Below are 14,501 nucleotides of genomic sequence, written 5' to 3'. Positions count from 1 at the left end.
TTCAGAGCAGCTGAGGCCTGGCCTCTTACCAAAAAGTGACAGTTAGGAACGGCATACACAGTACTGAGAACCAAGAAATGTGTAATGTTAGGAGTGACAGATAATAACTGTCTTTCTAACAATTCAAAAGGGGACTCGTATCACAAGGCTGGATGCAGAGCCAACTAACTCCAGGCAACAACAACAGGCTGCCGCTATACTATGCAGATCATGTTTACTCTCAAAAGAACGACAGAAATTCTCACAGAACTGAGAGAGACTGGGGGGAGAAAAGCCAGCGGATGGAAACCAGGAATGGTGAATGCTAACCCAATTCCAGTGGCTATGAAATACCTGTAGAGCTCTCAGAACTCAGCAGATAAAAGAAGAGAGTAGAAGATTAGAAAACTAAAATACTAAAATGAACTGCTGAAACAACAGATCAAACTGTGAAAAACTCCGAGTCAAAAACAGCACTGAAGTTAGCTGATATGACCTGCTTTAGTGCCAAGAAAATGAAACACAAAAAGTACTGATTGAAAGGAATTTCCGAGGATGCTAGAATTTCATTTTGAGAGTCTCCTCGCCTTGAATGTTTAAGAAGTTATAGCTTTTTGTTTAGAAATTTGTGATTTTTTGTCAGCAACACAATTAAGTGGATCAATATTACCAAGTCACATGGAAGTGTGAATGTGACTAATTGAACACATTAATTTCAATTTAAGGTTATACAACTAGAAAATTGTGAATTGCATTTCATATGAAGGATCCAGCTATGAATTTTTCAACTGCTGTCACTCAAAGGCAAAGAAAACATTTTAAAAGATTAATTTCAATCATGGCGTTACAATCACGTGATAGAAACTGAATTTGAACTGTTCAAAATCTTCATAATAATTGGTCCAAATACAGGTTTATGTAGTTTCAACTGAAGACTTGCAGATATATTTTAAACCAACTTCAATGTTTACGAAGCACTATCGCTGATGACACAAAGACAGACACTATCGTAAGCAATGCAAATTGAAGCAAAAAGCTACAATAAGATATTGATAAATTAAGTGAGTAGGAACTTAAAAATTAGGAATAGAAATAGGCCACTCAGCCTCTCGCGCCTGATCAAAAAGATCCTGGCTGATTTGATACCTCCGCACCCTCAGTGCGAACAATTTCCTCATTTGTCTTAGATGGGTGACCAACTACAGTAACTCAGTGCTCCAGATATTCCAACAGGAAACATAGGCAATGGACAAAACTGTTTCAAATCAATTTAAGGTAAGCCAATCAATGAAAGCCAAGAAGAAAATGCTTGAAAGGTAGAGGCAACAACAAAATGACCAAATTTGTGTCACCCTTGGTCATTCACTAATGGTCAACACCAACTGATTGTTTCATTTTTTTTCTGCACTGAATGCATGTGTGGTGCGAGTGAAAGGGCATCACTTTTACTGTGGAGAGGTTTAGAATACTTGGTACAAAACAAGATTCCTTCCTCTTGAAGATAATTATTTGGATCTCTGCTCTCTCTTCTCCAACTCTTGTTCGGAGAGGAGTCAGATGAACAAGTGTGTCAAGCCATTGGTTCCCCTACCAAGTGCATGATCTCCCACTGCTGTCATTCAATGATAGATGCAAGTGGCGCGATACTCCACAGGAAGGTGCAGTGAGAGACAGCTGGGTTGATTGCAGCATGGAAGGGCTGCAAACTACATGATTCTATTGTTCAAGTTTAATACATTCGTCTCCCTCTCCAAAATAACTTTGAAATGTCAGCCATACTCTATGACCATGACTAATGCCTTTAGTCCAAGAAAGGCACAGACCAGGCTTTTTCAAGGGAATTATGGAGCAGTTAACCCAATACCTCTTGTTTGAAAATTACCTTCATCTACAATTAAGGACAGGGGACTGGTTTCCAAGGCAACATTCAGCTAGGCAGATAATGCCAGCATGGATTGGGACAAGCCTGATGAACGTAACTGCCGTTTTTGAAGAGGCATCTAAAATACCAGACAGACTAATTTCTTAAGGATGTTATTTGAACAGACTTCCAGAAGGCAAGTGATCAAATTTCTTATGAGTCACGGTTAGCTGAAGCTAAAGCATATGCAATTAAAGGCAAATTCTTGATCTGATGTAGAAATATTTTGAAAGGTAGGAGATTGAGATTATGTTGAATGTGTTGATATTTTAACTGGCTCAAAGTAACCACTGGAGTCCTATAAGACATCTGTTAGGACTTCAACTATTTGGTTCATTTATTAACTTCTTAAACAATTAGGAAGCACCAATCCAAATTTGCCACTGACAAAACGAGAGGTTGTACACTAAAAAATGATAAGGGTAACACAAAACTACAGTGGTATATTGGCAAAATAAGTGATAAAAGTGCGGGCAAATCAAAAAAATGATTCTCAATATCAGCAAATGTGAAGTCATCCACTCCAGCCAAAGTACTTTGTAAACAGTGAAAAATTAGAAATATTGAATGTCCATGTACACATGGTTTATTGCATTCATTAGTTAAATAGCTAGGAAGAAATTGCACAAATGTTGGCCGAATTCCTTGTTTGGATATTCTGAATTACAAAATTAAAGATACTCTATACAGCATATAGAAATTTGTTGATTGATTACATTGCCCTTTACATAAGGTTCAGAGAGGTAACTGGTATGTCGCAGTTACAATTGGCTTTTTCCAAATGAGGTTAGGTAGCAAACTACAGACATTGAAAATCAGATCACAGGGACTGAAATTATTTTGAGAGATTAAAGGAGAAGAGGAAGCATCCGATCTCTTCTCTCGAAAGCAGCAAGATTTCAGTATACTGTCTCTAAAATATTTATGTTTGTTTTAATCCCTGTGGCTATAGCTGTATGTAAGAATGTTAAAGTCTTTTTTGTATAAAGGTTAACTATTTCTTCAGCAATATTATAATCATTTGGAAAGGCATTTGAAGAATGAGTTCGGAATTGTGTCTCATTAAAAATTGTCTGCATTAAACTAGTATAGATACTAAATAAGCTATTAAATTGTAAAAAGCACTTACTGAAGCTACAATAGAGTTTGTTTTTTCCTAAGTTGTTTCAGGGTCACTGATTCCAAACAGGAGCCCTCCACAGGCATGAGAATATCAAATATACAATCGACAATTTAACATTCCTGATAAATGCCAAAAACAGACTGGTTTAAAAGTGATTTTTGAATCATCCTGTTGGTATTAGTGCACGTGAATGAAGGAGAATGCAACTGCTATCCAATAATTTAATAATGATCTGAAAACGTTAAGTTTTGCTAATAATTTTGTTTATTTTAAAAACCGTTTCTTAGTTCACTGCGATGGATAAAAAAATTGGTAATATTTTTGCGCTTCATGACTGGCATTTCAAAATCTGCACGTAAGTGTCTAAATTTACTGTAAAAGCTGCTTTAAAAAGTACAAAGGCGAGGGACAAAAGATAAATTGGCACTATGGTCTTGAAACTGACAGTTTAATTTATGCTGAATGTCACAAAGGCATTTGATAATTTTTTGACAGTTTTTATTTTAAATTAAACAAGCAAAAACTTGTGTTGCTGAATGCAAATTTATATGTAGTCATTAAAACTTCTTAACAGGATCTTTGCTCACAGTGACATAAGAAAATCACACACCAAAAATGAATCTCCTGGGCTTAAGCAGAGACATCATGAATTCTCTGTCCCTCTTTAAACAAACAGGGGCCCTGGGTTTCCCAAAACGTCTGCAGGTTGATTGTGTCAGCAACAGACTGTCAGTTTTCTGAATTTAAAAACTTAACTGAGGATGTTAAAAGTCAAATATCATAGTATGGTGAAGATCTCGACTCCAAACTTCACCTATCAAAGCAATGACCTTAACCCATTCATGGGGGTCATTACTTTCTCGGATAGAGCGCTTGAGAAGAGGAAATATGGAAGCCACCTGCAAATAAATCTTTAAATGTACAACCCCCAAGCCTGGCAGTATTTATAGAGTCAATTCCTGCACATAAGGAAGCCATTCAGCCCATGTGAATCCATAACATATCCCTGCAGACCAGTCAGTCCTATTCCCCTATCTGCTTGACGTAGACCTGGAAGTTTACTTCCTTCAAGTGCCCATCCAATTACCTTTAGAAATCATTGGGTCCTGTGCAGAAAGTGGCAAGGCAGTGAAGAAGGATGGCAGTGCAGGGATTGTTGATGAGGACCTGGCTCAGGGCTGATGGACTTCCCTTTCCATTTTGCCCTTATTCTTAAAAACTGTTTAAAATGGCACTGGATCATGGCAACAGCAGAAAACCTTTTCACTGTATTTTAATGATTTCTCACTGTAAAATACGTGTGACAATAAAAATCATTCTTCATTCAAAAAAAATTGTTTTTGCTGCCATCACTCAAGTGAGTAGCAAGTTGCCATCATATCATAAGTTGCCATCATCAGCCTATCATATCTATGAATACACAAAATATGGACAGAAACAAACTACTCATTCCCTTGACTCTATTCTGCCATTCAACAAGACCTTGTCTAACTGTTTTAGTTTCGAATTCCAAAATCTCGTCCACCCCGTTATCTTCAGATTTCCAAAGGTGTAGATGTGCTCACTGAGCCAGTGTATTTGGCTTCAGACATTGTGTCACCCTGCTCGGTGACGTCGTCAGTGCCTCCAGTGAAGCGTCCCACTTGTCATTTATATGCCTCAGTTTGTTACCACTTCCAGTTCAGTTTCTCAATGCTTTCTACACAGGGTCTAACTCAATGCGTTTGTCGATGGAGTTCCAGTTAAAATACTAGGCCTCCAGGAATTCCCAGGCGTGCTAAATTTGACTGGGACAACACATCTATAATCGCACAAGCCAAACAGAGACACACAGGGAATTCCTGAAGGCCTAGTATTCTAACTGGAACTCCATAAGCAAACACACTGAATTAGACTCACTGTACTAACCACTGAGAAACAGAAACATAAGTAATTCCAACCACCCCAGCAAAACCAAGGTATATAAATAACAAGCAGGACAGAACACTGACATTTCACTGCAGGCACCCTGATGATGTTACCTCACAAGGTGACAAAACGTTTGCAACCAAACCCACCAGCTCAGCGAGCATGTCTACAACCGAAGACACAAATCATCTCAAAAACTTTAGATTTCCCTGCCTAACAAGAAGTTAGAGCAAAAAGTTCCAAAGTTGCAATTAAAAAAATTCTTATCTCTGGTCTGAAAGAAAGACTTCTAATTTTAGAACACAGCAATCAAGTTCTAAACTGACTCACAAGAGGAAAATCCTTTCCGCATCCATCTGGTCAAGACCATTCAAGATCTTACACACTTGAATGAAGTCACTGTTAAATTCTCTAAATGGCAGAGAATACAATCTAACTCCCCTACCCAACCAGTCTCACAACACCAGGTTATAGTCCAACAGGTGTATCTGAAATCACAAGCTTTTAAGTGCGCTGCGCCTTTATCAGGTGAAGTGGAGGGAAGCACACAGGCACCGAATTTTTATGCAGAGAGATAACAGCAAGGTGCCACTATAATATATCGATTACACCATAAGCTTCTTATTCCACATTACCCTTTGATCTGGTATCTCACCAAATGCCTTCTGGAAATTCCATTAAGTACAACAAGGTACTTTTTATCTATAGCATATGTTACTCAAAAGAATTCCATTTTACTGGTTAATCACGATTTCCCTTTGACAAAACCATGCCAACTCTTCATCATTATTCTGAACTTTTCTAAGTTTTTATAGCTGTATTTTCTTTAAATGATAAATTCTAACATGACAGGCATCAAGCTAACTAACCTATAATTGTCTGCCTCCTGCTCATCTTGAAAAATGGTGTTACAGTGGCTACTTTCACATCCAATGGAACCTTTCCTGAATCTTGCAAACTCCGGACCTGGTCCTGGAGCTCCATCAGCCTCCAGCTCAATCATTTTCTTTAGTATCACTTGTCTTTTGATTATAATTTTAAGTCCTTCTCTCCCTTCCACTTTTATAAAAGATTCATTTTTGGGATGAGGGTGTCACTGATGAAGCCAGCATTTATTGTCCATCCCTTATTGCATAGAAGGCAGTTAAGGATCAACAACATTGCTTTGGGTATGGAATCACCAAGTAAGGTTGACAGATTTCCCTCCCTAAAAGGAGATTAGTGAACCCGATGGGTTTTTCCCAACAACGGGCAATGGTTCATGGTCATCGTTAGAATCTTAATTCCAGGTTTTTTTGATCGAATTCAAATTCCACCATCTGCCATGGTGGGATTCGAACCTGGGTCCCCAGAACATTACCTGGGTCTCTAGATTGATAGTCCAGTGAAACTACCACGAGGACATCACCCCCTCTATTTCATGATTTTTAGATTTTTGAATCTACTTCTGATTTATAACTATCACAAATGTTTTTGTATCCTATACACTGAAGACAGAAGCAAAAATATTTGTTCATTTCATTCACTATTTCCTCATTATCTACTATTAACTCATTCTCATTCCAGAGAATCAACAATCACTTTACTCTTTCCTTTTTATAGATCTGAAGAACCTATTCCAACTTGAGTTTACATTCTGAGATAACTTCCTCTCATTCTCAAATTCGATTAATCTTTTATCGTCTTTCTCTACTTTATATTCTGACCAATGATCTGAAAAAGAAATACATTTTTGTACAGTTATACACTCTCTTTAAATTTGATGTTTTCTTCAATTTTGTTTTAGTTAACCATGATGTTGAGTCTCCCCAAACAAATATTCTTTATGGCAGGAATATATTTATTCTGAAATATTCCCTTAAGTGTCTGGCACTATTTCCAATAATCAATCCCTTGACTTAGAATGCCAATTCACTTCAACTAGCTCAACTTTCACATCCACCTAGACACACTCATTTAGGTTTAACATACCAGCCTTAGGCCCACTTTTCAACCTTCCAAACTGGATATAAAATTCAACCCTTATTGCGATTGCTGCTACTTAGAAACATGTTAACTCAGAGGTCATTAATCTACCCTGTCATATTATATACAACACCAATTCTAACATTTCACTCTCCATGATCTGTTCCAAAAGGTGCTCTAAGAAACTCTCTCATAAGCATTCCTCTTTAAGGCTACTTTTGCCACCTGATTTTTCCCACTTTCCAGCCATGACTATTGCCATTCCTTCAGCAAAAGCACTCCATATTTTTTCTGTGCACTTTTCCCCCATACTGTGGTTACTTTTAGGGGTTCTGTAGAACACTCCCACTCTTTCCACTACTATTCCTCATTTCCATCCAAACCAGTTCTACATTGTGATCTCCTTCACTAAGTTCTAACTATTATAGAAATGCCACTCTTCCATCTTCACCGAGCTTCCTATTATTTTTGAATGTCAGATACCCCTCCGTATTCAGGACCTTATCTTTGACGTGTTTTAGCACGTCTCTGTAATGGCTGAGAGATTGTGTTTATTTACTTCAATGGATATAACACACTTACTAATATGAATGCTGTATGAATTCAGACACAGAGCCTTTCATTTTATCTTTTTATGATTTATTTCACCCATTTTTCTAGGTGATGCTAACTCCCTGCTATGGGTCTCCCTCTCACCCACTCCTTTAGGTTTTGCAAACTGCCTGTCTCTGGGTGCTTCACTTGGTCTTTCTATCATTGATGCTGGCTCCCTAGCTCTGGATGCTCCAGGCACATGCTTCTCTCGGTGATGCTGACTGCCTATCTTGAGGTCCTCACTTTACCTGTGCCTCTTCCATAATGGTCAGAAACTCATCAAGCTGTCAGCTCCTTGCTGTGTAAGAGGGCAAGAATTAGCTTGAATTAACTCCAAAGAACTTGTCTGTTTTTGACTGACTACCTGCCCTTTTATCCCTTGCTCCTTTGTGCAGCCTCCCCGAGGCTCAAATACTTTGTGTAACACCTCACTTGTGCTTAAATAAAGAAACTACTATATATATATGAAGTCTCCTTCAAATCACAGAATGAACTGTCCAAAGGGAATTCAAATTAATTCTTACAGGCCTGAAACCAATTTTACTTACTGTGATCGTGAGACAAGACGTCGCAGGGATATGAGCCTATCCTGAGTATGAGCCAGTGAGATTGAACCAGTCCGGATATAACCTGGTAAATACAGGAGACCTTGTTTAAGGTGCAAATCGATGCACATTCATTGTGCACGTTGATGATGCACAACTTGCAAATGTTATAACCACCCCATATACACATGTAAACTGCAACATCGTAACCTCACTCCTTATAAAGAAAGAAAATTCCATTTATTATGGCACAACTTTAGGACATTGTAAAGCACCTGATGGCTAAAATACGTTTTGAAAAGCAGTCAGCGTCGGTATATGACAGACTCTGCAGTCAACTCACATACTGTAGACTTCACAAGGGAAAAAAGCAACTGCAATCCAATAATTTCTTGAGGGATATTTATCGGCCAGAGCAAGGGCTCATCTTCATTCCATTGGACATCTTTCGTTCTCCTTAGAAAACAGATTGCTTCATCTTGTCATCCTGAGGACAGCATTAGCAGCAGTGTAGCGCAGCCTTAGTAATATACTGGAGTTTCAGCACAAATCTTTCACTCTAGCATCTGAAGAGGGCCTTGAACCATTAACGTGGGTGTCTCAAAGGATAGTGTCCCACCATTGAGGCACACTGAAAATTCATATAAACTTGTAAGAAATAATTTTAAGCCCCTTTAGCCTATTTATCGAATGGTTTGAAGTACAGTCATGTCAACAGGCATGCACCACTCTGACCGTTTCCAGGTCAATAGTGGCACTCACTGTTCCTTAAGTAAACACAGCAACTTAAAAGACCGTAACCACCACCGCGCCCCCAACATAAACACAAACACATTGTAACCACTCCCCAGCGAAACAGAGTGAACAAAAATACTGTATATTGTACAATGTTTAAAATTCTAGATCTGTGTTTAAATGCACTAATTACTCATCTATCAAGATTACCTGTTAAACCTCCCCCCTTCCCCAAACACAAAACTGGCTATCAAATATTCTCTTTTAAATACCAACTGTATACTCATTTGAACATCTTAAAAAACGTAATTTACTCATCCCGGTTGTTAAAACAGTTGAAGTGCTTTGATAAGTGAGCAGTTAATCCAGTTAATCAATTATGACCTACTGAAGCACTCCTCCCCAAGATATCAAAAGATATGATGTCTATATGATCTAACCCACAGAGAAAAGAAGCAATTTCAAAACCCTTACCTGTTTGGATGCCAGTTTCTTGCTCCAACTGCTGATAAAGTTTGTTTGAATAGTCAGCCATCTTTGTTTCTATGCTGATGTGCTTGAGTGTGCTTACAATACCACCACAGAGTCGCGTAGTTCCTGCGGCTAACCTATTAACATCAACAAAACCAAGGGAGATGATACAGGCATAAACACTAAAATTATCACATCTGTCACAGCCACCATCCTTCACACCTGTGCCATGGTACATGCAAGAGTTCATCCATATCTGCTAACACATCAACATTTTTTATGGACCAGTATCTATGGGACCAAGAGTGTGCCAGGTTGAAGAAGAGGTCCACGTAAATCAATGTAAAAAGACAACACCAAGTAACAGAAACATAATGCAGGAGGCATACACATCACTGTTTTACTTCATTTATAGCATAAATCACTTAAATGATAATGCAACTTTGCCTTAAATAAAACCTGACAGTATAATGTTGAACTTTTAACTTTATTTCTTTTTTCTAAACTTAATTCTAAGAAAGACTTTAATATTGAATTTTTAATTTCATTTTCTTGTTTTTTTGAGTTTGTACGTGATATCCTGTACCTAGGTGCCTGTGTACCTAAAATGGCACCAGGAATGGCAACAATGTACGCTTTTCCAGTATCCCTGTACTTCAGCACACGTGATATTAAATCTATGCAGAGACAGTAGGAACTGCTGGTGCTGGAGAATCTGAGATAACACGGTGTAGAGCTGGATGAACACAGCAGGCGAAGCAGCATCAGAGGAGCAGGAAGGCTGACGTTCTGGGTCGAGACCCTTCTTCAGAAATTATTAAATCTAAATCTAATTCTTTCCCACCCTAACTGACTACTTGGACATCACAAGAGATTGTGATAATACAGTAAATTTCCAGCGTGAGTTGTACAATTTTTGCCAGTTTATCGAGAGTGTTGATTCATAAGGTGCCGATTAAAACAAACTGTTGTACAGAACACTACTACATGATATTTCCTTCAATCTACATACTCTCAGTTAGGATATTAACAAGTCTAATAAGGAAAATGGAAACTAATTAGGATGATGTAAACACAGGCTGTTAATATTTGACGTCCACGATCTAATTTTCTTCTGGAGCCAGAGAGTGTAGTCTTGGAATTAGGACCAAAACATTTAGAAGAGATGAGGAAGCATCTGCATACGCAAATTGGAGTTGATGTGTGGAATTTTCTTTCATAAACTGCAGTAGATGCTGCATCAGTTGTTACTTATGTATTAAGAGATACAAGCCAAAGGCTGGTATATTGAGTTAGGCCACAAATCAGCCGTGACCTCTTCAAATGGTGGAACAGGCTTAAGGGGTTGAATAGCTTACTCCTGTTCCTATGTCTCAAACATTAGACTTTCATGGATTGCAAACTGTATAACAAAAGGATAAATACTGACACTAAATAGTTATTATGGTCAACTGACAAAGTTCAGCCAAACTTGTCAAACTATCAGGTAATGAGGATTAATCTGAGAAAAAATGAGCAATGTCAAAAGGAGGACAGCAAGGACTCTTGTGGCATTGTGATGGTATCCCAACCTCTGAGCCAGGGACCCAGGTTCAATCTCACCTGCCCTGGATGTATATTCTAACATCTCTGATGGAGATTGTCATCTAATCAATCTAAAAAGACAAACTCAGGTCAAAGCTGATTCACAACTTTCTGGAAGCTTTTGAGTTGAAAGATTAGCTGCAGATAAATGCAGTTTGGAAAAACAATAGCAGATTGGTGACGTACAAATAGACCTATATCAACAGCTACTTCCAGGTAGTAGGAAGGGGGAAAGGAAAAACCAAAGTGTATGCGAGAATTGGGAAATTCTCTCTCCTCCTGTCTCTCTCAACCATAAACGTCATCACCCAGTGAGGAAATAAAACACTTGGCCAAGAAGTCAAGGTTATCTGCAAGCTTCACTGCTCTGAGAAAATAATAAAACTAAATAGCGGACTCAGGTTTCACTCCTCCAACTCAAGAATTCAGAAAATACATAAATTGCAACGGCCTGCTCTGCCTTTGACACACCCCACTTTTTTAAGCAAATACCCGGGTGATATTTATACATTATGAGTCGCATTTTTCTTCTCTAATTCTTGTTTGATAAAATCACCTATCTTCTCCTTTATCCTTCTTCTATCTGCCTCCCCCTCGCTCCCTATTTATTTCAGGATCCCCTTCCCCTCCCCCATTTATGAAGAAGGGCCTAGACCCGAAACATCAGCTTTCCTGCTCCTCCGATGCTGTTTGGCCTGCTGCGTTCATCCAGCTCTATACCTTGTTCTCTCTGGTTTAATAAAACTTTGCTTTATTTTACTCAAGAAAACCTTGGAATTAGTTTGCCTTCATTTTTGATCTGATTAACATGTTTAATTGAAGTAGTTAGCCATGTGCTAAAAATAAAAAAAAGTTTCTTGTCATCAACTGAGAGTGGGTGAAAAAAAAGAGGGAAGGCAATCACAGCACTGACAGCAACAAAAGTGACCTCAATCCCACTGGATGAGGGGAAAGGCTGAGAAAAAGCTGGAGTTGGGTGGGGGTGGAGGACGAGTTTGCCAGTTTCCCATTTCCTCATTGTGATACCTCACTTGGTGGTGGTGGCCTGATGCACATTCCAAAACCATCCACACACAACACAAATTGGGAAGAGGATTAGAAATTACAACGCACATAGAATGTTGCACAAATAACATCCCCAGGCTGCAGTTCTGGGCAGAAAGAGTGAATCTGCATTTATAATTGCATCCTCTTTCCTAGTTCAGCTCCACTGCACTATCTGAATTGGAACTACTACAAAAATGACATAAAGCACTGGTGCTATTGAGTGAATGATGTACAGTTTCCTTTTAATATGCAATGTACTTTAATTTTGTTCCTGCCATTCCAAGAAGAATACATTTGCCATAAGCACTAACATACTTCATTTCACGCAGGTATTGCTCTGGTGAAAGTCTACAAAAGCCCAAAAGGACAAATTGAACCTGTTTTTACAGAAACAATGCTATAATAACACTGAAGGACCATATGGCAGATTGCATGCCTAATTTTTCAACCTCGCCCCCTTCAAGGTATCAGAATTATCATCGTTTAAATTAAGTGAACTATCTTTACAGAATTAGACAATGAAAATATTTTCTCCAAACGCGTTGAATGCCTATGATCAGTACTTACCGTCCTTGCTCCAGTAATACAACATCAGTCCAGCCCAGTTTGGAGAGGTGATATGCCACTGATGACCCTACAATCCCACCTCCGCATATCACAACATGAGCCTGGGAAGGTAACGGCCTCATATTCGAAACAGGCACTGTTGAGCTTCCCCTCCGACAGCTTCGGGGCAAATGGCGCTGCAGAGGGCAGATGACATTGGACAGTAGCCGAGGGAACATCTCAGCCCAAAGACAACTCCGTCTGGGTACAGAGCAGCTCCTCATTGTTCACCAAAAAACAGCCAACGGGATAGATGAGATCTGAAATAGCAAAAGATAAATGGCAGATATGCAGACTAAGAACAACTTATATTTTTACAACTTTAACTGAATACAACATCCCAAGGCACATCATCAGACAACACTGACACAGAAGTCAAAAAGAATGTGATGTCACTAATGCCATGAGCAATTGGGAAGATAGTAAATTGAGTCTTCAAAGAAACAATGAGAAAGTATTTCTTGACCGTAAGCTGATGCATGACCAGCATTAGTGGAGCAAAGGAACTGGACAATGTTGGAGGAGTGCAATTCCTGCAGTTTTGAAGACTGGATGAGGTTACAGAGGTGGAGAGAAGTGAGGACATTGCAGATTTGAAACTAAAACAAGTCCATAAAATGCTCCAAATGAAGTATTCATCTAAGGAGACATGGTACCTTTCCAATGTGCTACAAACTCAGCTGTGAGATATTGACCAACTCTATAAAAATCCCAGGAAAGTGAAAATACACATGTAAGCCTCACTGTGTCAACCTTATGCAGCAATCAGGAATATAAAACACAATTTCAAAACGTACAGAAGATCAGTGATCTGTGAGAATGGTTTACAAAGTTCATTTTGTAAGAAGAACATAAGCATTGTAAAGCAAAGGGCACAATTCTGAAGGGAGTGCAGGAGCAGAAAGATCTCAATGTATATTGATTTTTGATGGAGGCAAGGCAGGTTGAGACATTGTTAAAATTATACATCGTCCTTATCAACAGGAACACTAAATACAAAAGTAAACAAGTTATGTTAGATATGTCTCAACTAGAGTACTGCATCTGATACTGGGGGTGCCACACTTGAGGATGTGAAGGTATGAGAAAAAATATATAAAAGATTCACACGAACAGTTCCAGCAATGAGGAACTTCTGTTACGGAGAAACACCGGAGAAGCTGAGACTGTTCTTCTTGAAAAAGGTTGAGTGAAAATTTGATAAAGTACTCAAAATCATCAGCAGTCTAAGTAGGATAGATAGGGAAAAACTATCCCCATTTGTGGAACAATTGCAAACCACAGGGTTCATAGTTCTCCTAAGTGAAATAAAAAGTGACAAGAAGAAAACCTTGGTCACAAAGCAAACAATTAGGAACTGCAATGCATTAGGGAAACTTTGGTGAGCCACAGGTAAAAGTCAGGCTTTTGGTGACCTGTTCTAGGACAGGTCCAGCATTGAGATAAGGGGCCGAAAGGCATCCTTACGATGGCAAGCAGCTTATCAATAAAACCCTGATCTGAGCTCCTTCCTACGACAAGGGTCCAAAGTCTCGAAGCTGCCAAGCCCGTGTCTTCCCTCCCTGGCTCTGCCCTTCACACTGACCCCGGCCTCTTCCTTTGCCAGGCCGGGCCACCTGTTGCCTCCTATGGGCTGGCTTCGTTCTCACCAGGAAACAAACCCCCGCAGCTCACTGGCCGAGGCTGTGATTCTTGGCAACGCCGTGTTTCTCCGGCAGCCCGTCTCCGGGCGGACTTAGCCAGCGGCCGGCAGCCCTGACCCTGAACACATCGCGGGGATCCCAGCGGCCGTGCCAGGCCGGGCCTAACCGGACCCAGCAAACGTACCAACGTCATCACGTACCAACACAAGCCCCGCCCCTTCGTAGCATTGTCCAATGTGCGTGGAGTCGTGAGCAGAGACTCCACCCACAGGCTCGGCACAGGATGATTGACAGTTGCATCAATGTGGGTGACATCAACTGAGCAGAAAAGCACTGACAGGGAGGATTTAACACTCAACACAACTTGCATTTGTATAGCA

At 39.5% G+C, this 14,501-nt stretch overlaps 1 protein-coding gene across 3 annotated transcripts in view; it reads right to left on the bottom strand.

The window, feature by feature from the left end:
• pdpr (pyruvate dehydrogenase phosphatase regulatory subunit) overlaps positions 1-14,297 on the bottom strand; it is a 55,674-nt gene extending 41,377 nt beyond the window's left edge. The window contains exons 1-4 of one of the 3 annotated variants that reach the window (XM_048546494.2): positions 13,946-14,297; positions 12,440-12,738; positions 9,245-9,378; positions 8,039-8,120 (exon numbers count right to left, since the gene is read on the bottom strand). In XM_048546494.2, the coding sequence (XP_048402451.1) occupies positions 8,039-8,120; positions 9,245-9,378; positions 12,440-12,702 (479 nt within the window). In that variant the 5' untranslated portion in view covers positions 12,703-12,738; positions 13,946-14,297. The remainder of the gene's footprint in view (positions 1-8,038; positions 8,121-9,244; positions 9,379-12,439; positions 12,739-13,945) is intronic. The other 2 variants (XM_048546495.2, XM_048546496.2) reach the window with 2 other exon arrangements.
• Between the last annotated feature and the right edge of the window lie 204 nt (positions 14,298-14,501).

Source organism: Stegostoma tigrinum, chromosome 16 (genome assembly GCF_030684315.1).
Source record: "Stegostoma tigrinum isolate sSteTig4 chromosome 16, sSteTig4.hap1, whole genome shotgun sequence".
NCBI classification, from domain to species: Eukaryota; Metazoa; Chordata; class Chondrichthyes; order Orectolobiformes; family Stegostomatidae; genus Stegostoma; species Stegostoma tigrinum.
The sequence above is the reverse complement of the archived record's forward strand: the minus strand, read 5'-3'. Positions and strand labels throughout refer to the sequence as shown.